The sequence below is a fragment of the Pelodiscus sinensis genome, chromosome 3, assembly GCF_052426305.1.
Source record: "Pelodiscus sinensis isolate ZL-2025 chromosome 3, ASM5242630v1, whole genome shotgun sequence".
Lineage (NCBI taxonomy): Eukaryota > Metazoa > Chordata > Testudines > Trionychidae > Pelodiscus > Pelodiscus sinensis.
In genome coordinates, this window is record NC_143054.1 from 162,662,604 (window position 1) to 162,686,676 (window position 24,073).

General features: G+C 43.9%; 1 protein-coding gene across 2 annotated transcripts in view; it reads left to right on the forward strand.

Annotated features, from left to right (window-relative positions):
• The window catches only part of LOC102462403 (ALK receptor tyrosine kinase), a 122,142-nt gene that overhangs the window by 69,423 nt on the left and 28,646 nt on the right, over nucleotides 1–24,073 (forward strand). For both annotated transcript variants that reach the window (XM_075925355.2, XM_089777488.1), the window contains 7 exons: nucleotides 792–942; nucleotides 6,086–6,217; nucleotides 7,257–7,401; nucleotides 15,188–15,286; nucleotides 17,183–17,335; nucleotides 19,289–19,387; nucleotides 20,990–21,176. In XM_075925355.2, the coding sequence (XP_075781470.2) occupies nucleotides 792–942; nucleotides 6,086–6,217; nucleotides 7,257–7,401; nucleotides 15,188–15,286; nucleotides 17,183–17,335; nucleotides 19,289–19,387; nucleotides 20,990–21,176 (966 nt within the window). The remainder of the gene's footprint in view (nucleotides 1–791; nucleotides 943–6,085; nucleotides 6,218–7,256; nucleotides 7,402–15,187; nucleotides 15,287–17,182; nucleotides 17,336–19,288; nucleotides 19,388–20,989; nucleotides 21,177–24,073) is intronic.

Here is a 24,073-nt window from a genome sequence, read left to right on the forward strand (position 1 = left end):
TTCCCAATCTTTGTCTGATATTTTCTGGTTTGCAGTTCCAAAATTACAGTTTTCATCCAGTGCATGCAGAGTTCTTATACAACATTCAACAGCTTTCCCCAGGTTCTTGATTCCTCTGTTGAAAAAATGCTCTTTTGTAAGCATAATTCTCTGGGAGCGTAAAGTATGTGACAAATATAGCAGGACCCTTGCAGAGTCTTCTTTGTGACTGTCTTTAGTAAAGTCAAAGGATTTAAAGATATGCTTTGCTTGCTTTCCTATAGCATAAATTAAAGAATATACTTGTTATCTTTGGTTTCCATATGGAGTTTGGTAGCAAATTCAAAATATTGCCTCCAGTCTAACCATTGTGAAAGTTTCTTAAAGCTGAGAGACATTGAAGAGTGGCATGTTGATGAGTTCCTGCAACCTTGGTGCTTTGTTCCTTCTGTTTGCAACTTCTGTTGCTGCTTTCCTTCCATTTCTTTTCTCTTTTAGCACCAGTTTACTCCTGACACCATGTCATGCACATCTTATACATACATGATAGGTTGTAGGGCTGCTACCAGCAGGTCAAGCTTCTTCACAAGCCTGGCTACAGTCCCAGAAAAATACATGCCAGATGTGTTCACTGTAAGCTCCTCTAGTGTTCTGACAGACATATTTGCCATTAGTTTAAATAAGATGTGATGTGTTACACACATGACTGCCTACTGGCTAAACAGTATAATACAAATTAGCATTCCATTCCACTGCTTTCACCTATTTGGAGTGGTTTGGTATCAAACTTTTACCTTTTCTTTTCATTGCAGCATCTCAGGCTATGGAGCAGCTGGTGGGAAAGGAGGAAAGAATACTATGGTGAGGTCCCATGGTGTGTCCGTATTGGGGATTTTTGACCTCCAAAAGGACGATGCCTTATACATCTTGGTTGGCCATCAAGGAGAAGATGCCTGTCCTAGTGTAAGTAACTTCCATTTCTGACTCATATTGAACTTTTTCCAAAACTGGCATCTTTACATTTTGCAGCTGTCTGATTTTAGGGATTTTGGTATGAGTAGTTCAAAGATTAGATACAAGATTTCTTGTAGACAATTAATATTAAGGGTTTGCCTGTACTGCAGTTAAATATCCACCAATAGTCCATGTAAGGTTCACAGGGTCCAGGCTATGGGGCCTGAGTCCAGGGATCCTGCAAAGGGTGAGGGTCTCCGAACTGTGGAGGCAGGAAAATGGAATAAGGGAAATTGTTTGCAGCCATCTCGGTCTTGTTAGCAAGAGAGCAAGAGTCAAGCTAAGTTTGTGGCCTGACAACGTGAGAGCTGTAATAAGACGCTGCCTTCGCCTCTCGCCTCCATACGGAGATAAGGATAGAATGCTGACTCTGGCAGGGACCTTGAGATAAGGAGCATCTGGGTGGAACTAAAATAACTGTTAGCCATTGGTGTTTGTAATGGGAAGGAGACTAATTGTTATTGTTATTATATCTATTGGACAGTATATAAATTGCTTCATAATTGCTTGTATTCGAAGATCTGCCTCAGGGGGCTTCCCACCCTGCCCGAACCAGTTTTTCCCTTGCTGCAGCTTGTAATAAAACTGCCTCTGGCTACTTGTTGCTTACAAACGCAGAGTGAGGACAATGTTTTCTTCCACAGAACCCAGGGTTCAGTGTGAGCCTGAACATCTACATTACAGTTGTACAGTCTTGCACGCAAGCCTAAGTCAGCTGACCGGGGCCAGCAGCGAGTGTTTACTGTTGTGTAGACATACCCATGAGGAGCTGATGTTGCAGTCCTGCCATGGGACAACATGGTCCACAGTGAATCTGCATGTTTCTCAGGGAATCTTTGCTTTTAACTACTGTCATAATCAGGAGTGCTGACTAGCACCTGGTGACTAAGGGGTTAGCTCAGGTTCCTAGCAAAGGTGTCGGGTGGCCAGCCAATAACAATGCAGATTGGAAGTTCAAACTGGAAAGAGGGGGTTTCTCTCTCTCTCTCTTTTTTGTTTGAGATCAGAGCAGTTTCTCCCAGGTATTGAGGGAGATGGGAGATGCTTCTCTCTCCAAGAATGGACTTTTTAATATGTGTAAGTAGGGAAAAGTTTAGATAGTCCATTATTGTTTTCCTTGTTTGGGGGTTTGGAAATCATGTCTGAGCTGGCTAGTTGTTTTTTTCTCTATTTTAACTAAGCATTACAGGCCAGAGTATCTATATCAAATGGTGGCTCTTTCCCTGAGTATGGGAAAGGGAAATGGTTTTCCCTGAGTATCTATATCAAATGGTGGCTCTTTCCATCTAGCTAATTTACTGTGCTTGCAACTGTAGTTTTGTTTTGATAATAAAAGATTAGGTTTTTTTCTAATTAACCAGTATTGGTGGATGGTTGTATCCTTAGGACTCAGTGCCGAGTTACAAGGGCGGAGTCCATTGTTGTCTGTGGATTCCCTCTGTTTTTCTCAACTTAAAGCAAAATGGAGGTTGGGGTAGGTGGGAGAGCTTTACCTTAGGGAGGGGATTTTCCAAGTGATCTCTTCCCTGATTTTCTTGGAATTACTTGGGTAGTGGCAGCGGGTCCCCCAAAATCTGGGTTTTAGGAATTGGGAGGGGGGAGTTTTGTACCAGTGCCAGTAGAGGCAAGGTTTTGGAGCATTCTTGCAAGCCCCCAACTTCTGCATTCGTTGTGCCAGAGTGGGGAACAGCCTTGACAACTACCAAATCCCTTTCTCGTTTTACAGAAGGGAGGGGACAACCTCATCCACCTTTTCCCCAACAGGCCAATCTGGGACAAATTCTGCAAATTTAGCCTCATGAGGTTAATCTTCCCACCAACCTTAGCCCCATCTTTGATATGGGATCTGCAAATGCTGTAAGGATCACTACACAAAGCCCATTTGCTCAGGCTTTGTTCATGGGGGGGGGGGGGGAGAGGGCTGAATGCATCACTACTAAATCAATCCAGCTGCCACTGTTACTAAGTGCTATAAATTGCTTACAAGAGGCTCACCTTCCCTTACTACTGCTAAGAGCTGCAGAAGCAAAAATACTTTTGAGAATTCTTTTCTTTCGGTTGAAGTCCAAATGGAGGAAAATTAAGCATTATCCTGTGAAATTTCACCACAGCTTTTGATCTGAGAATTTAGTGTTCTGCAGTATTCTTGGCGGTGGCATTTGTCATATAGCTGCAGTTCACAAAACGAAAGCATTATTGTCCATTACAGACTTTGAGCAGAGAAGGGAAGGAGGGTACTGGCTGGAAAGTAGAAGGGCCTGGGGCCAAAGCTAAATAATGTAGACAATACTTAAACTGGAATAATGTCTGTTCCACCCTTCCCTCCTTCCCCCGCCCCCCACAGTCATATACACACATGGTTAATGTAAGAGCTCTTTAAAATTAGGTATGTCCTAACTCAGACTTTCATTTAGCATGTATAATCAGGCCATTCCACTGCAATGTAATATATGAAGTCATTAAATTACAGGCCAGTGTAATCTTAGTGAGAATTTATTGAGTGCTAATGTAATTCTTTCATCGAAGCAAAGAGATTGCATTGACTTGTGGAAGGGATTTTTACTTGATTGGATTGTAATCAGTTATGTCTTTGCAATGAAGGGTAGTTTTTTTTAAATTCAATTGTAATCTACTGGTATTTCTGAGTCATTGTACTCTGACATTTTATTAATCATCCCCTTCCAGACTCTGAATCAAATTCTTGCCTGAAGTGGATTTTTAATTGTGCCTGTGGTACTTGGCAGGGAAGTTTTGGATCCACTTGATGGGAAACAAAACACTTCAGTTCTAACCTGGAAGACTGATATATAAGGTTCTTCTCATGCAAAAAAATAGTTCAGAGCGAGAATAGGAAGATAGAGAGGGAGGATTATATTTAGATAAATATTATCTGCAAATATTTCCATTAAGGCTCATTACCCCAGTGCTGAGGCCAGTATAATTAACAAGATAGAGATTGAGACACAGCTACTTAATGCCCAGAAAGTGAAATAACTAAAGTCTGAGCTCCAACCACTGTAAAACCCCAACATTAAACCATGCATGTTGGAGACACACATACGGTGATTCTGATTTGACTTCAGTAGGACTACAGGTGTGAATCATTTGGGTGCATCATTAGTCACCAAACTACTGGTTTTTTAATCCCAGGTCACTAACTATCATGTAGTTAGGGATGGTAATTATGGCTTTCTCTTGATCTATTTGAAATCATAGAATCATAGAATACTAGGACTGAAAGGGACCTCGAGAGGTCATAGAGTCCAGTCCCCTGCCCTCATGGCAGGACCAAATACTGTCTAGACCATCCCTGATAGACATTTATCTAACCTACTCTTAAATATCTCCAGAGATGGCGATTCCACAACCTCCCTGGGCAATTTATTCCAGTGTTTGACTACCCTGACAGTTAGGAACTTTCTCCTAATGTCCAACCTAAACCTCCCTTGCTGTAGTTTAAGCCCATTGCTTCTTGTTCTATCCCCAGAGGCCAAGATGAACAAGTTTTCTCCCTCCTCCTTATGACATCCTTTTAGATACCTGAAAATGGCTATCGTGTCCCCCCTCAATCTTCTCTTTTCTACACTAAACAAACCCAATACCTTCAGCCTTCCCTCTTAGATCATGTTCTCTAGACCTTTAACCATTCTTGTTGCTCTGCTCTGGACCCTCTCCAATTTCTCCACATCTTTCTTGAAATGTGGTGCCCAGAACTGAACGCAATACTCCAATTGAGGCCTAACCAGCGCAGAGTAGAGCGGAAGAATGACTTCTTGTGTCTTGCTCACAATACACCTGCTAATGCATCCCAGAATCATGTTTGCTTTCTTTGCAACAGCATCACACTGCTGACTCATATTCAGCTTGTGGTCCACTATAACCCCTAGATTCCTTTCTGCCATACTCCTTCCCAGACAGTCGCTTCCCATTCTGTATGTATGAATGAGTTGGAAGGGACTCAGTTGATTACCTCATGATCAAATGTCCACCACGGCATTTGGTAGTGAGGCTTTATCCTTAAGGAGTCCCTTAAAGTCAAGACTGAAGTATGTTGGCAGTATGGCTCACTGGTTAGGGCACTGAATTGGAAATCAGGAGACCTGAGTTCTATTCCTGTCTGCCACTGGTTTGCAGTATTACTTGGAGCAAGTTGTTTCTTTGCCAAGTGCCTCTGTTTCCCCATTTGTGCAACACAGATGGCACCAATACTTACCTTCCTTTGTAAGGGAAATAAATGGGTGAAAAATGCTAGGTGAAAGTCAAGTTGTTATGGGCAGGTGGATTGGGGGAGGTTTGCACTGGCTACATCTGCACAATGAGCTGGAGGTGTGATTCTCCTCCTTGTGTACACATACTCAAGCTAGCATGAGAATGAATTGTGTAGCTGTGGCAGCGGCTGCAGTGGAAGTGGGGTTAGCTGCATTCAGTACATAACCACTGGCTTTTGCTGGGTAAGCACAGTTCAACCATGCCTTTGCTGCCATTACCCGTGCTAGCATGGTGATCCTGCTGTTCATATGTATGCTAGATTGATTACAGCTAGCATGCTAGATTGATTACAGCTAGCATGAGTATGTGCATAAGTTCTAGTGCTGGGGTGCTGCACCCCATTAATGGAAGTGGTTTCCATTCTATACAAGGTTTACCATTGGTTTCAATGGCTCTCAGCGCCCCATGATACAAATTGTTCCAGTGCTCCTGAGTATGTGTACACAAGTAGAGGAATCATACCCCTGGCATATAAAGTGGAGATACCTCAGACTGTGCCATACCTCTTCTATGGATAAATATGACATCAGTTACTAGAGATGTCTACTTGACACTTGTTCAGCACTGAATTCACTTTAAACTGAGTCAATTAAAAAAAAACACAGTTTCCTCTGGTCAGAAGCAGACCAAAAGGCGGCACTTTTGTAGGAGAGTAAGCCTCTTTCTGCTCCCACTGGAGTCCATGGCAAAATTCCCTTTGGTTCGATGGAAGCACATTGGAACCGTTGGAGGAATATGAGGCATTTGTAATGAGTTAGCTTACTTTGCATGTAGTAAAGTGAAGGCTTCTTGTATGAACTCAGACTTTCTGTTCTATCTGCAGACTAACCATGTTATCCAGAAAGTATGCATTGGAGAGAATAACGTGATTGAAGAGGAGATTCGAATGAACAGGAGTGTCCATGAATGGGCAGGAGGAGGTGGTGGAGGGGGAGGAGCAACATATATATTTAAGGTACAGGAACATAGCCACTATAACCTATTACATAAACATACTGCACACTACTTAGGCCTTTAGCATGAATGCCATCCTTTGTTTATTAAGTACTCCCTATTACATACCTTGGAGCATAAAGAAATCTCTAGGCCTGATTCCCACTTACACTAATAAGCCTTAAAGTGAGCTTAAATATAACTTATAATTTATGGCTGTGGGTGCAAAGAGGTCCTGAGCCCCTGATTGAGCTGAATGGCCCTGTTCATACCTCTTAGAGCTTTTGCTAAGGCTGGCTCAGACAGGGTCATTGCATCAATGTACATTCCTAAGGTTTATCTTTCTGCCACATGGACTAAAAATACAATTTTGTAATGTGACCTGAAATTCTGGAGCACAGTTCTGAAACGGGTGAATTCCACGGCAGTCTCTTGAGTTGTGGCATCACAGAATATAGTCCTTGTAGTTTTTGACTTCTGTTGTATTGCAGCATATGAATAATTGGTGTCAGCTTTCATGCTCTGCTGTAGATGTAGCCTTTCAGCCAAAGCCCATTGATCTCCATTGCAGGTCATTTAAAGTTTTTATCAAAAGTGGGCTAATCAATCTGCATTCATCCCAAATCTCAATACACTTCAACTCAATAGACTTGCACTGTATCATAGTCACTCTGCACACTCAAGTAGTTCCCGAAGTGGTAACCCCCAGCAAAATGGAGCCACTGTACTGCACTACACAGAGCAGTCTACCTTAGCGTTTTTGTAATTGATACACTACATCATAGCAGGTAACATTACATGCTTTACAAGAGTGTGAGCACTGGCTTGCATGATACATATAGCCTTCGAAGCTGTTGTTCTCTACTGAACATGGTTGGATTAGAAGCATCCATTAATCTTTGGTTACAGGTACATGAATAATGCAATAGTAATTTGGACAGCTCAGCATTCCTAGGGCCTTGCTGAGTGAACATGAAGTAACTAACGTGAGGGATGAACTTGTATTTGCATGTCTGACACAGCGTAAACCCCAGCTTCATTTCTCAATTCACCCTGTTAAGATGGAGAATGGAGAGCCAGTCCCTTTGATAATTGCAGCAGGAGGTGGTGGCAGAGCCTACAGGGCCAAAACAGATACTTTTCATCCAGAAAGGCTGGAGAATGATTCATCTGTTCCAGGGCTGAATGGAAATTCAGGAGCTGCAGGTAAGGAACATTTACTCTATTCAGAAAATCTTTGTATGCAATATAGTAGTAGCCATGTCCATCCCAGGTTGTTAGCGAGACAAGGTGGGTTAGATGATATCTTTTATTGGACCAACTTTTGTTGGGGAGAGAGACAAGCTTTCAAGCCACAAAGAGCTTTTCCCAGATCTGAAAAAGCTCCTTGTAAATGCAAAAGCTTGTGTCTCTCATCAACAGAAGTCAGTCTAAGAAAAGATATCACCTCATCACCTTGTCTCAGCAAATCTTTGAGAGACCTAACATAAGATGTGAAAATGAGAGACTCTTAGAAACCATTGTCACCACAAGGAAGAAATCCCTGCAGACAAAGAATTCATGTAGCATTTCTATTGCCTAGCTGCTAGTATAGTTTCCCAGGCTAGTGCAGACTGGGCTGTCTTGTAGCCTAGTTAGCAGTTCCTGCAAAGAGGCTAAAGACTGAATGAACCACCGATTTGGGGACCACCTGCTCACATCAGGGTGAATGCATTCTCTCTGTGAGAAGGTTGCGCTACTGGGCATCTGCTTACAGAACCACAGACAACAAAAATGGACAGGACCTATTGTCATTTAGTCCATATCCCTGCCAGGGCAAGACTGTTCCCTGCAGAACATTGTTTAGTTTTGTTCTTGGATTATACTTTTCTGTGCTTAGCAGGTTTGTCTTTCAGATTGCCAGTGTGGCACCATTCTGAAACATGAAATGACTTTAATCTACGTATGTTTGCTTGTCTTGTTTCCTGAGATGGAAAAGTCTCTTCCATAGCTCTGTAAATGTCCAGCACTTTGGACCTTGAACCTTCAATCATCATGAAGCCTGCAAAAATAAACAATATTACAATTAACAATATTTAATGTATACAGGTGTGGTAATATGTACAATTTCAAACTAATTCACACCAAGCCTTGTCTAAAAGAGAAGTTGTAGTACCCCCAATTTACAGATGGAGAATTGAGGCACTGAAATGGGTTTCTTAATGTTTCAAAATGAATGTGGGGTACTAGGAGCTGCATAGAGAACAGAGGGCTGGTAGTCAGGACTCCTAATTCTCTTCATGCTGTCCACCTACTTTGTGGCCTTTGGCAAGTCATTTAACCTCTCTAGGCCACCTATAAAATGGGGATAATACTTCCCTACCTCCAGGGATATAGTGAGCTTTACATAATTAATGTTTAAGTATACTGAGCTCTTCAAATCTAAGAGTTTAGTAGTGTCAGTAAGAATCATTGTTTAGAGCATTATAAAGCACTGTTAGCTACTCCCTTCCATTGAGCTATCCCTCCCCCCCCATCAACTCAGCCTTGAACAAAGACATAGTGAAGTTTCTGGGTTTGGATTCTTAAAACGATAATTTGTTTCCTTGGAAGGCAAATTTCACCCTTAGGGTGCAGCTTTTACAAATTTACAATGTATAGATTTTATTCTTTTATGCAGTTAACCAGTTAAGTTTCAGTAGAATTCCTTATTTTCCTTTAATAGATTTAACAAAGTGACTGTGGCTAAATGTTTAAACTTGATTGTTTTTTTGCCTAGATGATTAAAAGAGGCTGCAAGAAACAAGGAGTCCTTTTTAAAGCAGGTTTTCCTTCTTGCACATTACAATATTGCTTAATTCCTTTCATCAGAATTTGGAGGAACACTTCCCTTAAGCTGTTAAACTTATTTTAAACTCGGTGTTTTGCTTTGGATCGGGCAGGTTTGTTACAGGAGCCCGTGTTTCCAAAGGGAAGAGCTAATTCCTTTTAGGTATCTTTTGTGTTTCCTCTTTATTTGTATATGCGTTATAAAGAGGGGTAGAGAGGTGATGTTGTGCTGAATTCCCCCCTAAGGAGAAATCCTTTTTCTCACTTCTTGTGCATTCTTTTGGCACAGAGGCACTGCAGCTGCTTGTAAGTTACATTTCTCACTGCAGGGCAGATTTTTTTGCTTTTCTGCGCTTCACTTTCATCCCTCAAGGCTTTAATTTTTTTCTCTTTTCCAATTTGTTAAATGCTTACAGGTCCTTGGACCATTATACACATACATATAGTACGCAGGGGTGCCTTTCGGCAGTGGGGAGGATATGCTTAGACTAACCCCCATCTAAGCTAACTTTATACACTTCAAAGAAAGAGTCTGCTAGATCTAGAGTGTTAGACAGTAGCAGCTCATGAAATAAGTGGAGTCGTCACTCCCTCACATATCCGCTGAGTCTCGAGGTTCAGCTGATCCCGCCCCCCCCCCTTTGTGTTCAGAACTCCCTCGTGGGAGAGTCTTGGTGCAGCTGGGATCAGCTCAAGTCTCAGACCTATGCAGAAGCATTCATACTTCTCTCATTACATTCATACTCATTTTTCACACATTTTTTTTCCAGTTTTTTCCTACAGTTTCCACATTTAGATGCATCTTTTCTTTTTTAATTGTCCAGTTCCCATGGGTTTCTATTAAGTGGCACTGCCCTAAGACACCCGGCATTTAATAGGATCCTATACCAGAAGGCACTTATCATAAAGGCACTGGAATTCCTGTAGACTGACCTACCCCCATTTTCTGCGCGCTTTGAAAGACTCTGTGAGGCATTGAACTGAGATTTCACCTGCTCACACTATTTCTTTCTGAGTGTCACCGAACCAGAGTTCACCTGCTCGCAAGATCTCCCCCCCCCCCACTTTTTAGCTGAGACGCTGGACCAAAATCCACCCGCTCATAGGGATTTCCAGCACCCGCCCCAGCCCAACAGAACACCACATCCTGGCGCCTGGAGACAGCCTGACGGAATGGGGGAGTACTATGGCCTGGGGTTAGCCGTAAAGGTTAGTATTACGTCCGTAAGTGACAGAGAGAGACGACAAAGCTTTCCCACAGTTCCGTGTGCCGAGGGAGAGTAATGGCATCACACCAGCTTTCCAGCTTTCAGCGTCCGAACACAGAGGGCCTAGCGCATGGCTGCCTCTCTAGAGGCACCGGTGTGCCCTTTTGGAACTGTGACACATAAGACAGGCCTAATAGACACAGACAGACAAAAATGTTAGCCGCCCCACAAAAAGTTGATTCCGTAGCTCCCCTTACCCTGACGGCCGGCCGTCACTCCAAATCCCAAGCTCTCGACAGGAGATTTCATAACAGGTATCCCCCTTACCTTCTATTGAGCACTCTGAAAGGCTTGGAAGTGGGGTGCTGGTCCGTCCATACGGGCAAGTGGCGCATTAGGAATCTTGGTGGGACCTCCAAATTGTTGAAGCAAATGCTCCTCTCTGGTTAGGCGGTTAATCAAACAGCTTTATTGATCAATAAGGCACAGAGTGAGCCAAACGTGGTCCCAGCAGAGTCGGGCCCAGTAAGGCTGCCTAATACAATCAATCCTAGTATCTTTATACCCTTAACCAAAAAATCTGATGTCAGGGCATCCAATTACAGAAATCATCAGTTAAACTTAGAAAGACAAAACCGTTATCAGCAAGATAGTGGGCAGGTATTAGGGAGTGAGGCTTCCTCTCTCAACCAGCTCAATTAACACATTCCAATAGCCTATCCTGTAGGCTTCTTATGGGGTGACAGAAAGTTCACTCTGGTATATGTGCAGAAGCAAGAAGCTGAAATGGTTTCTGTTATACAAGATGGCTTCTAACTAAATATGAAAATGGTTTCCACACTACAGACACCATTCCTACCCATCCTGGTTAATAGCCATTGATGGACCTAAACTCCATGAATCTATCTAGCTCTTTTTTGAATCCTGTTACAGTTCTAGCCTTCACAACATCTTCTGACAAGAAATTCCAGAGGTTGACTGTGTGCGAAGTGAAGGAAAACTTCCTTTTGTTTGTAAACCTGCTATCTCTTAATTTCATTTGGCGACCTCATAATTCTTATATTGTGGGAATAAGTAAATAACTTTTCCTTATTCACTTTTTCCACACCAGTCATGATTTTATAGACCTCTATCATATTTCCCCTCCCCTTTAGTCTCTTCTTTTCTAAGCTGAAAAATTCCAAACCTTCATAATTTTTGTTGCCCTTTTCTGAACCTTTTCCAATGCCAGTATATCTTTTTGAGATGAGATGACCACATCTGTACGCAGTATTCAAGATGTAGGCGTACCATGGTTTTATATAGAGACAATAAGATATTCTGTAGTTTATTCTCTCTCCCTTTTTTAATGATTCCAAATATTCTGTTTGGTTTCTTTGACCAAAACTGCTGCCCACTGCGTGGATGTTTTCAGAGAACTATCCACAATGACTCCAAGATCTCTCTCTTGAGTAGTTGTAGCTAAGTTAGTTCCCATCATATTGTATGTATAATTGGGATTAATTTTTTCTAATGTGCATTACTTTACATTTCTCAACATTAAATTTCATTTGCCATTTAGTTGCCAAGTCACTTAGTTTGATGAGATCTTTTTGAAGCTCTTCACAGTCTGTTTTGGTTATAACTATCTTGAGCAGTTTGGTATCATCTGCAAATTTTGCCACCTCAGCGTTTACCCCTTTCTCTAGATCATTTATAAATAAGTTGAATAGGATTGGTCCTGGGACAGGCCCTTGGGGGACCCCACTAGTTACCTGTCTCCACTCTGAAAATTTACCATTTACAGCCTCTCTCCAAGTTATGAATGAGTTACAGACCAAACACTTGGCCGTAACTCGATCTGTTCGTAACTCGGACCCCATTGAGTTACATAGTGCTATTCGTAAGCGCGGGTTGCGTTCGTAACTCGGGGACCACCTTTACGACCGCTCCATGGGAGCTTTGGTCGTATATGCGAACGGTCATAACTCGACCATTCACAACTTGGGGACCAGCTGTATTCCTGCCCTTTGTTTCCTGTCTTATAACCAGTTATCAGTCCATGAAAGGACCTTCCGTCTTATCCCATGACAACTTACTTTACTTAAAAGCCTTTGGTGAGGGAACTTGTCAAAGGCTTTCTGGAAATCTAAGAACACTATATCCACTGGATCCCCCTTTATCCACATGTTTGTTGACCCCCTCAAAGAACTCTAGCAGATTAGCCATGTTGGCTTTCCAGCTATGTAAGAAACTTTCCCATCGACTTCCCTTACTCCTCACAGGGAGTAAGAGTACTGATGCTGACTGGGGCACCCTCAGCATTCAGTTTAGCAGGTCTGTACTAGACCCTCTAAATCAAACACCAGAAGATCGACAGCAAGTGGGCATGTGGCCTTAGAAGTGTTGACAGAGCTCAAGAGACCGAAGATATGCTCTTGAGAATATCTGATTTCATTCTGTAGTGGGTAATAGAACACATGCACAGAAACTGATTCATTCAGGTTAGAGCTAGCCAAAATGTCACAATCAAAATAAGTTGGTGAAGAAAAATTGCATTTTAATGACTTTATTCGCAGAAAAATGCATAGATGGATGAAAAGAGATACAGAGAATTTGTGCCCATAGGTCAGACACAGCCAGTTAGTGGCAGATGGCACTCAGGTCTCTTTTCCCATTCTGTAACTACTATATGATGTTCTCTCTTGCAGCTGAGGTGTTTGTAATGAGCATTCGTTCTGCTGATTGGCAGTAACAGAAACTTACATGGGCTGCTTTCTCTTTTCTTAACTGCAGGTGGTGGAGGTGGCTGGAATGATAACACTTCCTTCCTGTGGTCAGGAAAGTCCTTGCTGGAAGGTGCTACTGGAGGAAAATCCTGCCCCCAGGCCATGAAGAAGTGGGGGTGGGAGACAAGAGGGGGTTTCGGAGGGGGTGGAGGGGGGTGCTCCTCAGGTGGAGGAGGCGGAGGATATATAGGTAAAGTGGCTTCATGTTCAAGGTGTCCCTTCCCCTCCTTTAGTGCTAACAGTAGGAAAACATTGATTGAAATTATCCTATAGCTAGCATATATATGACTGTTATGTAATAGGATGTTTATGTGTTGCCTTTTTAGCTCTGGATGAATGTATGTTGTTTAGCTTTTAAGCAAATAGCCAGATCTCAGTGCTTCTGCTGGAAACCTGGCTTTGCATTTTAGAAAACTATGCCATCAAGATCCCATTGTGTTTCTTGACTCATGACTATATATTGAGCCTTTCATTTCTTGGCCATAATACTGAAGAAGCAGCAGCCCCATAGGTTTTGCATATCTGTTGTCAATACCAGTATCTGGGGGCTTTTGCCATGGAGTCTGATGGCAAGTGTTTACATTTAGGGCATGTCTACATTGCAGAGTTAACCAGGTTTTAATCTTCACCCCACTTACAATCTGTGCAGCAGGGGAGGGCTTTTTATCTAGGTCTGGAATTGCTTTAAGCCCAGGGTAGCTGACCCAGCTTAGGGATGACGAGAGCCGTGACTCCTCTTTAACTCAGGCTGAAACCCACATGTTCAGTGAGGATAACGGCTAAATCACGTGAGTCCTCCACTGCCCTTCCAGCTGTGAAGGGAACATGAAAAACCATGGGAAATTCCCCCAGACATACAGACATATGTGGAAATAGCCAAGTATGGCTTTGCTGTGAAGGTGATCTCAGCTAAGCAGGGCTGACTCAGATGTTCAGGCGTTGGTGCCATTTACCGGGTTAACAGTGCAGTGTAGACAAAGCCTTAAAGGAGATTGAGCATGAACAGTGGCAAACCAAGCTTCCTCCACACTGCCCTAAGACCAGCATACCTCAACCCTACAGGGGATTCCTCTAGGGGCAAGGCAGGTATTTTGGTCTCCATGGTCTAATCCTTTGCTCTTGTGCTCAGACTGCCTACAAGAGAGGTCAATTAATAATTGCTATTATTGTGGCTTTTGTCAACAAGGAACTGAATGGAGGCTACTAATTCATTTCCAAACGTCTCCAGGTCAACCATCAGATGGTAATGACTCTGAATTACTATTGATATGGGCCAGACTGAAAGCAGTCACCATAGGGTGAACAGCTTCACAATCCATAATCAGACCCTGTGGCCACCCATCACTTCAGCTGTGGTGGACTTCTCACCTGTGGTTATCCACCACTGTGGCTTGAATTCAGAGCAATGGCAGTCTCAAAACACTTCAAGGAAGTAATTAGCCTGAGTGCTTAGCTTGACCACATGCTTTGTGATGATATTATGTATAATGATTTTTTTTCAACAGAATGTCTCATGCAAGATAATGTTGTTTTTAGTGTCCAATTTTCTGCCCTGCCAAAGGTGATGAAAATAGAAAAACAACCCTCTCTTTTTAGAAGGAGGAAGGGTATCTGTGCATGTTAACAGATCAAAATATTGAGCTACCGCTCCCCTTCTGTGATCTCTGCCTGTCCAAGGCACACTTGGACATTTCCCATGCAAGCTCCTTTAGTCCCCCATCGCTGGTGGACCACCCTGGCCTGAGGGTGTAGAGGAGAAAAAGCAGTTCAGATGACTGTTACTCCCAGTGCATAGCCTGGGAGTACAAAGCCTGAACTGTGCTGAGTTAACTCTTATGCACTGGCATTGTCCAGTCTGCAAGCCAAACGAATGCATCTGTTTCTACGTTTTTTACAGCATCCAAATGATTAAAGGTGATGTTTGTGCTTAGTGGGAAATAGTCTGCCTGGGACTGAGCTGAAAGATTAATTTGCTTCATTAAGAGCCACAAGTGTTGTTCACAGAACTCCCTGAAGTGAAAGGCCAGTGCTCCATATCACTATCCACTAACCTTCCCCCCATCCATTAAACGTCCCAGCTGGATATTTAGACTGATTAATCACCCTTTCTCATTTGGATGCTTGTGAATTTTCTTGCATGTTTCAATTAACTGTATTTTAGATCTAATGAACCCCCAGTATGTTAAGGTACCATCTCATTTGATGTAGGTGGCAATGCTGCAGCAGACAATGACCCAGAGATCGATGGTGAGGATGGGGTGTCCTTTATTAGTCCACTGGGTACTTTATACACCCCTGCACTAAAAGGTATTGATATTGGTCAGTTCTCCTGAGTTTCCTTCATGTTTGGAGTAGGCTGTTTGTTTCAAAGCTTCGAAGATGTAGATTAGCATAGTTGTGAACACCAAGGAAAGAGACACATTGTTTAGCATAGCCCAATGTGGAATAAGGAGATGAAAGCGAGCAAAGGAAAAAAATTGAGGCTGTTGGGGAAATATTTCCTAATGGTGAGATCTCTTAGTCTGTGGAGTAGTCTCCACATGAGAAGTGATAGAAGCTTAATTTCTAAAGTCGTTTAGAAACTGGACTGGACAATGAAACCAAGAAATACTGTAGGGAACAAAGTTGTTATAATGTCTGTAATAAAGCAGCCAGTAAGGGAAGTAGGCAGAGAGTTAAACAAGGAAATGTGTGGGTGTTCCAGTGTCATGTTGTATGCTGTTGGCAAATGTAGAAAGTGTGGTGGGTCTGTGGTGCTACTGCCAGGATAGATGGGTTGCCTGAAAAATAAAAAGATGTTGCTACTCAAAGAAGTTAGAATAAGTCTCGTTTACAACAAACTAGGATGCCAATCCAGTCCTGGGTGGAGCATGGGCTGGATGATGTAGCAGGCCTCTTTCCCCCAGCTGTCAGCCTGTGATTCGTGTGCTGTACTTCTGATAGTGCTGGAAGCTGAGAGCGATCCTATGAGAAATGTTTCTGTGCTGAATTCTTCCCCCATTAAAGCTTCTCTTGGGTCAGACTGAGAGAGTGCTGGAGAGGGCAGTGAGGTACTTCCCCCAGTGCCTATAGATAGAATGTGCTACCTTGACAGCTTTCTCCGTCTGTACCAGCCCCGAGAACTTGAACTTGATTCCCCCAGTAGGTCAGCAGGGGCTGCTGTGGATGGTTCAGCCCCAGCACAGACTAGGAAACGCGTGAGGACTGCCCTCACTTGGATCCCCTCCCCTACTCCCAGAACCCCAGTGGGACTTGCTGTAGCATGGAGGGCACATGATTGCTCCAGCAACACTTCTTCCTCACCTCAGCATGCCCTTTGCCTGCCCCACAATGCGCCTTGTGCTCTGATGAGGCAGTGGCAGAAAACATTTCTACTCTGGGGGATTAACTGAAGGGTTGGTCTCTGTGACCACATTGCACCAGCATAACTGGTTCATGTGGCTGCAGTGCTGGTATCCAAGACAGCTTAGCAGAGGGGCGTGTGAGAGGGGGAGGGCGGAGCCTTGTCTACACTGCAGGGTTTTTGCACAAGAAGCTTTTTGTAGAAGATCTCTTCCGCAAAAACTTCTTGCGCAAAAGCGCGTCCACACCTCAAAAGTGCATCGCAAAAGCAATGTGCTTTTGTGCAAGGGAGTGCCCATATTGCATGGACTCTCTTGCGCAAGATAGCACTGATTGTAATTAACTGAATGGCCATCAGAGCACCTGTACTTTTTCTGATAGGCTTTTTGCGCAAGAAACCCCCGTGGAGCGTCCACACATACCTTTTTGTGCAAGAACTGTAGGGCAAAAAGGAGTTATTCCTCGTGGGAAGCCCTCTGTTCTGTCGATTTACTGTACTTCTTTTTGCGCAAAAACACACTTAAGGAGTGGGTTCTCCGCCAGTTTTTGCGCAAAAACCTTGTGGTGTAGGCATAGCCTGAGTGAGTGAGTGAAAACTAATAGCTGAGATTCCTTCAGTGTCCTCTCTCTGGCAGTAGTGCCAGTGAGACGTGGGGCTACCGTCAGCAGAGAGGGGTGAATGGCAGTCAGCAAAAGTTTTTCAGACAGAGCCCATCCCACCCGATGTGGGACTCTTGAGACCATACATTTCTGCATATTACAATGTCATATTGCAGCAGTTCTCCTGTTGCTGTCCGGGGGAGCTCTTGGATTCTCTCCTATAACATACTCAGCCTCTTTCATCTTTCATCTGTTCCCTAGTGACAGAGGGACACGGAGAGGTGGCTATTAAGCTGCACCTTAACTGCAGCCACTGTGAGCTTGATGAGTGCCGCGTTGATCTCGAGACTCAAAAAGTCATTTGCTTCTGTGAGCCTGGGACAGACCTGGCTGCTGATGGTGTCTCTTGTGTAGGTAAGAAGGTGCAGAAAGGAAGGAGTTCCTTTGGGATGGGTCGTAACATCTATGCATGAGTGCATAGTGAAAGCTTCTTTAACTTCCTGGATTGCAAGGCACCACAGATTTAAATAGTCTTTCTTTAAAAGTTGACCCTGATTAATTATCCCCTTCATTGCTGGCATATGCAGTGTACTTCAGTGGCAAGGAAGCTAACACATGGGGCAGGCACAGTTTGCTGATGTGTTTTGCCCTATATAGCTGACTCATTGGGTAACATTCGAAGCAGCTAGGTGATATTTTTCACTCAAGAGGCAAGGAATGTGCTCTGTGGGTCTGGGGGCTCCTTAAAGGCACAGATCAGAGAAAGAAACTCTGTTCTAAAATTCACTTTCACCCCAAAAAAGGAATTTTTCCAGGGTTCAGTCTAGGTGCGGGGGCAGTTGCCCCTTTTCCCAACCTGTGCTTCACGCCACGTGTTATTTTTAGGGTGCTCCCCGTGGCTCAGGAGGAAGGCAAGTCCTTGGAGGCAGTTGGAGCCCCCTAGGGTCCCTCCCATGGGCTACACTTGGGGCTGCACTGAGGAGTAGCTGGAGCTGTAGGCCCAGAGACCAGCTCTGCTCCCTGAAACCTTCAGCAAGCAGAGACCCACAAGCGGCCTGGAGCTTGATCCCTCTCCTACCCAACCCGGTTCCAAGGACCCACCTGTTCTCTGGGCTAAAGCTACAACAACTCTGCTCCAACCTCATTTGGTGCCACATGCCCTCATCACTGCCTGGCCCCAGTGCGCAGGCTAGCAGCTGTACTTGGCACAAGTGGCCAGAATGTCAGTTACTGATGGAGCAATGACGCACCCTCTGCCCCAAATCGCATTGGGGGCTGTCATCTTGTACTCCAGCCTCTACTTTTCCTAGGATAAGCCTGGTGAGATCTCTCCTCTTGTTGGTTACTATGCTTGGGCTGTGGGGGACCCCCACTGGCGGCTGTCTGTAAGCACGGCCCAGCAGGGGGTATCCTGCCATTCCCAGGATGGTAGCAAAACTGGTTATACAAGTTAAGGGAAGAGAGGGACAAAGGACTTGCAGGCAGGAAGAGGGTCAGTTGCTGTCTGGGAAGTACGGAGAGAACAGGCTAAGCTGTGGGATAGGGGTGATGGACCCTAACCCTAGGGGCCTGAGCCATCCTGGCCCTGCCCCCAGTAGTCACATCACATATGTGCTGTGCTGTGTTCTGGAAAATCAATAAACCCCTCTCTATTCTACTGGCTGGTGGAGACTGTTCTGGCTGCTATGGGGGTGCAGGATTGGGGAAACCCTAACTTGCCATCACACCCTCCATGGTCCAACCCTCTGCCCCAGTCCTGATCCCTCTCCTGCCATCTGAATCCCTCAGTCCCAGACTGGAGCAACCTCCTGGACCCCACATCTCTCATCCCCACCCAAGAACCCACACCCCAGCCAGAGTCCTTGCCTCCTCCCACACCCTAGCCTCAATTTCATGAGCATTCATGGCCCACCATATAATTTCTATATGTGGATGTGGCCATCAGGCCAAAAAGTTTGCCCACCCCTGAAAGAGCAGATGACATATTGGAGTTATCCTCATGCTGTTTTCACTATGACTTGGCATTGATGGCCGCACTCAGGCCCCAGGCAATTTAATATTCTCTTCCTCCCTCCTCCCCCCAGGTTTTCAATAGCCTTGCTTTCATGTCCAGAGAATGTGTGTGTTAATTTCCTGATAGGAAACCATCTGTTTCTATGGCTGAAATTTAATTGAGGAACGTGAAAGAATGAGCCATTGGAAGTCATAGTGCTGGGAGTTGATTGCAGCAGAGGTGGTCCTGGTTTCATACATTGTAAGAGCAACAGATGGAGCAAACGGAAGGAGGGACAGAAAATATTTTTTTAAATGACCACAGGGAGAGGATTTAAAACCTGTAACACCCTCTTTCTCCTGCATCTCTTTCAGCTGACCCCGGGGCTCATCTCCCCCTCCCTTTGGTCTTGTCTGTAGTGACTTCTACACTGGTTGCTGCCCTCATTCTGGCTTTTTCTGGGATCATGATAGGTGAGTGTCTCATAAAGCAAAATGCACGCAGAGGAGCAAAAGCTTCAGCATATTGTGCTTTGCATCTAAGCCATTTCTAGTAGAACCAAGAACATTGGCATTGACACAAGCTTTAAGCTGGATTTTTTTTTAATGAAAACTCATCTGTTTTCTTTTTTTGACAAATGTTTTTAGCCAAAACAACCAATTTAGGGACATTTTTCCTTTTGAAGGGAAAGTGGAAAAAGTTAAAAAGAAAATTTAGTTTGAGCAGTACTTTTACACCAGGCAGCAAGTATGGGCATAAATGAATAGCAAGGTATAATTAAAATACCACCTATGCCAGGCCTGGGCAAAATACGGCCCATAGACACAGTGGGGCACCCCAGGCAGGCTCTCTTGCACCTCCTCCGTTAATATCATAGAAGAGTGCAGCCCTCAACCACTTTCCAAAATCTTGGAGTGGCCCCCCATGAAAAATTTTTGCCCACTCCTGACCTATGCCATTCTTATCTTTACTAGCTAGTTCCAAAGTTGTTCCAGTGACTGATGGCAGCATTGCAATACTTCTCATGACTGTATCCTTATAGAGAAATTGTTTTGTGGTTTGGGGTGCAAAAATGTCAGACCACATTTTCCAGTTTTCACTGATTTTAGAAGGAGCTGTGAGAGCTCAGCACTTAAAAAAATCAAGCCTCTTTTTATTTAGGGTAATACAATATGTATGAAGGTGCTTACATTGGCTGAGATTCTAATTTTACAAATGATGGCTTCCTAAGACAAATGTTTGTGGCCTTTGTCAGAATTTCAGTTACATCTGCTCCCATTGAAGTTCATGGCAAAATTACTGTTAAGTTAGTATCTCTATGACTGGGCCCTATTTTGTAAACTTACATTTTGCAGCGGGTCTAGTTTTGGTTTGTGATTTCTTCAGAAATACCTATCTTCCACAGGTGTGGGAAGCTAACAATAACAGCTGAGTTAATTGATTCTGAGACTGTAAAAACAAATTTCATTCAGCTTTTGCCCAAAATTGAACCATGTTTAAGGTTTAGAATGTTTTGATCAAGTGGATGGTTTTCTTTAAAAACTTTACACTGACTACCTGCTTATGGGAATCAAGAGAGAATTTCATAAAGTGAAGTAATTTTACTTCTAAAGAGATTCCAGTCTGAATATAGTGATACAACACAACTAAATATGGATTTTTATTCAGTTTCCTTGTAAGCTAGGTGCTGTGTCCAAACACCTTTGAGTTTTGAAAAAGTTGGCTCTGGTTCCATTCTTTGAAGTCCAATCACTAATAAAAGAGATTTGTTACCTCAGAATTCACTGTTAACTGGATTTCATCCTATTCTTAAAATCAAGCAATGCTGGAAGTCTCATGAGTGAGTTTTTTCTTAACCTGATTTCTAAACCTAACAAAGTTGGATAAATTCAGAGTGAGCTTTGGAGAAGCATCCAGAAGACTTCTGCATGTATGCATTCAATGCGCTGAAGGTTGCCAATGCCTCTGTTTATTTTGATTCACTGAAGTTTGAACACTGTACCAGTTACACATCACATGTTCTGTGTTGATTGCCTTCATGTCTGCATCCATGACTCACTGTGCTCCATTTGTAGTGTATCGCCGGAAGCACCAGGAACTGCAAGCCATGCAGCTGGAATTACAGAGCCCCGAGTACAAACTGAGCCGGCTGCGCACCTCCACTATTATGACAGACTACAATCCCAACTACTGTTTTGCGGGAAAGACCACCTCCATCAGTGATCTCAAGGAGGTGCCTCGGAAAAATATCTCCCTCATAAGGTAAGTTCATCTGTTTGCCTTCCTTCACCCAATATATTCATATGCACTCTGTCTCTTGCATGCCTGGTGCACACACATTCTCATTCTTTCTTTCTATTCGCACACCTGTCCCTTCTCTTAGACACACAAAAGAACTATGGCAGTTAGGGTGACATTCCATGCTTACCACATGACCATTGTAGAGACTGGATGCTAGCTTGGTCTCCTTAGCCTTTCATAGGCACATTGTTCATCTTCTGTCTTGTAGAAGGAACAGATGCTCTATCACCACAAAACCCAGTAATTCAGATCCTAGAGATCTTTCTTCCAGGCTCTCAAATGCTTTGTGTAGTGCCCCTTGGGTTTAGACCAAATATTGCAATATGGGGGGCATGAGGATTGGAGGAGGTTTGTTAGAAGGCTGTGGCTGGATTCCTGGCAAGGAGAGTGACCTCAGCAATGAGCAGTGAGAATCTAGGTGCTACTGGACAGTGGGCCATGGACTGTAAAAGCCAGAGATGGGGAAAGCTATCCATGGGCTGAACAACATTAGGATCTGAATGAGAAGTTTCTAAAAAATTGAGGGTGGCTTGGGTTGGGGATCACCTCTAGGAAAGATTTGCAGAATCATAGAGTCCAATCCCTCTATTGTTGTAGGGTATAGAGCTCCCCAATAGACAATATGATGTGACACATGATCTTTGGCACAAAGCAAAAAGGCAGGATTAAGGAGCAGGAGGGCATAGGAGATTCAGGATCTTATAACAAAGATGATGTCCACTACCACCCTCACTATGTTATCAGCTACTGCAGGCCTCTGTCATATCATACCTCGCTGCTCCCAAGTTAGGACTTCCCAATGCACTGTGTACCGCCATATACACAGGCTGTGATGGGATCACTGAGTTTGTATCAAGCCACAGAGAGTAAAGGAAAAATCTGGGAATTGGTGGAGGAAGAGGGGTATGTTTATGCACTGTAGAGCTCTGTAACTGTTTTAAAGTCCCATTTTACACAGGATGGATCAGTGCGGCTGAATATAATGTTTCATGGCTGACACTTAGTGGGAATAATTGTTAGGAGCAATCAAGCTACTGACAATTTGACTCTGCAGTGTGGGTTAGCTGCCAGGGTTGAGGCCTGACAGTCAGAAAAGTAACATTTTTTCTCCTGGCAAGGACGAAAGGGATTTTAAATTGAACTGTATCTATAGATCAGGTATAGCATGGACAATAATAGCATGAGTTTCCCTCATCCAGAAGCCATGTACAGGGGAGCCAACAGCCACACTGGGCCTCTGGGCGAGGTCGGGGGGGGGACAGCTCCAGGCACCTAGAAAGGATGGGGTCATAGGCAGAAGGGCCAGGGCTGAAGCAGCCATCCCTCATTGCCACCCAGCCTCTGGAGCATGCTGCACAGCACTCCTGTGGTGATTTGGGGCTCTGAGTACCGTTGCTACCGCAGTAGCAGTGGCAGCAATGGAAGCCCCAGATCCATTAGAGTTACTAGGCCCAGGGCAGTTGCCCACTTTGCCCCCGCCCCACGCTAGCGGGCCTGGCCATGTACCTTTACCATATCTAGACAGGATCATGATCTGGGGGGTTGAGTCTTTGTGACCTGCTGAGACCACATACAGAAGTAATAGAACTGGAATGAGGCCACCAGCTCAAATGAACACAGACCACCTAGCAGCCATTCAGTCTGACCATCAATCCAGTCCTGGTTCAAACAAGTGCCCTGGAAGTGAATGACTAGGCATCTCGCTGCAAGAGAGAGTGCCTAGAAAGTGTCATCCCCTCCCCCACCCCGGCCATGTCTGAGTTGAGGAGGCTTACATCACCCCTGCCAAAGCTTAACTCCCTGTGTGGATGAAGAGGGGATTCCAGGGCTCAGTCCAACAGCTTCTATCTTCACTGTGGTGTTGTCATGCTGTGTATCTGTGCCCCTAACGCCTATGTGATGTGGCTCTTGTTGCACTTAGAGATTTAGCATCTATTAATTAAAAAACAGAATAAGCAGTGACACAAAACTTCTATAATGAACACAATGGAGAAACTGTGCATTAACGAGGTGTAAGATTTGTTTGCTTTTTTCCTTATCTTGTTCCATAATGAAGCTTCACAATTTCTTCATAATATGTTACTATCTACAGTCACCATTTCTAGCACTTACATAGATAATATGGTTTATCCATGGAGATGAATGCTCTACAAAGCATGATTTTACAGATGTAGAAAACTGAGGCACAGGGTGATTAAGTGACTTACTTAAGGTCATCAAGTCAGTGACAGAGCCAGAATTTAGGTCCCTTGACATCTGTTGCACTGCACAGCCTCTTACTTGATGCTTTCTTAAAATAAGATGTATAATTGTCTAAGGAATTGTTAACAAATTTAGAGTACTGTATACTGTAAAATGAAAAGTATCAAATGAAAAGTGTATCTCTGATCTGCCCATTGTTTAGAACACTTTTGAGTTACACAGCAAGTAGATTAAAATTAGGAAGTGCTCCTATACTAGTGTAAGAGGACAATACTATGTGCTACATACTATAACGTCAACATTTTAACTACAATAGATTGGAAACAAGCAGCTATAAAGCCAAGGCCAGAAATAACTATTGTGACCTTCTAGTCCTGGGGTTCGCAATAATTTTTGATGGAGGGCCACTCCAAGATTTTGGAAAGTGGTAAAAGGCCATCCTTCTCAATGGAGGGAGTGTGGGGTTTGGGACGGAGGTTGGGTGTAAAAGGGAACTCAGAGTAGAGGATTGGGGTGCAAGAGACGGTGTGGGAGGGAGTTTGGATGAATTGGGGGGCAGGAAATTGAGGTGCAGAGTCTGGGAGAGAATAGGGGTGCAGGAGTTGTTTACCTGGGGGAGGGGTATTGCAGAAAGAGCAGGGTTTGGAAGAGAATTG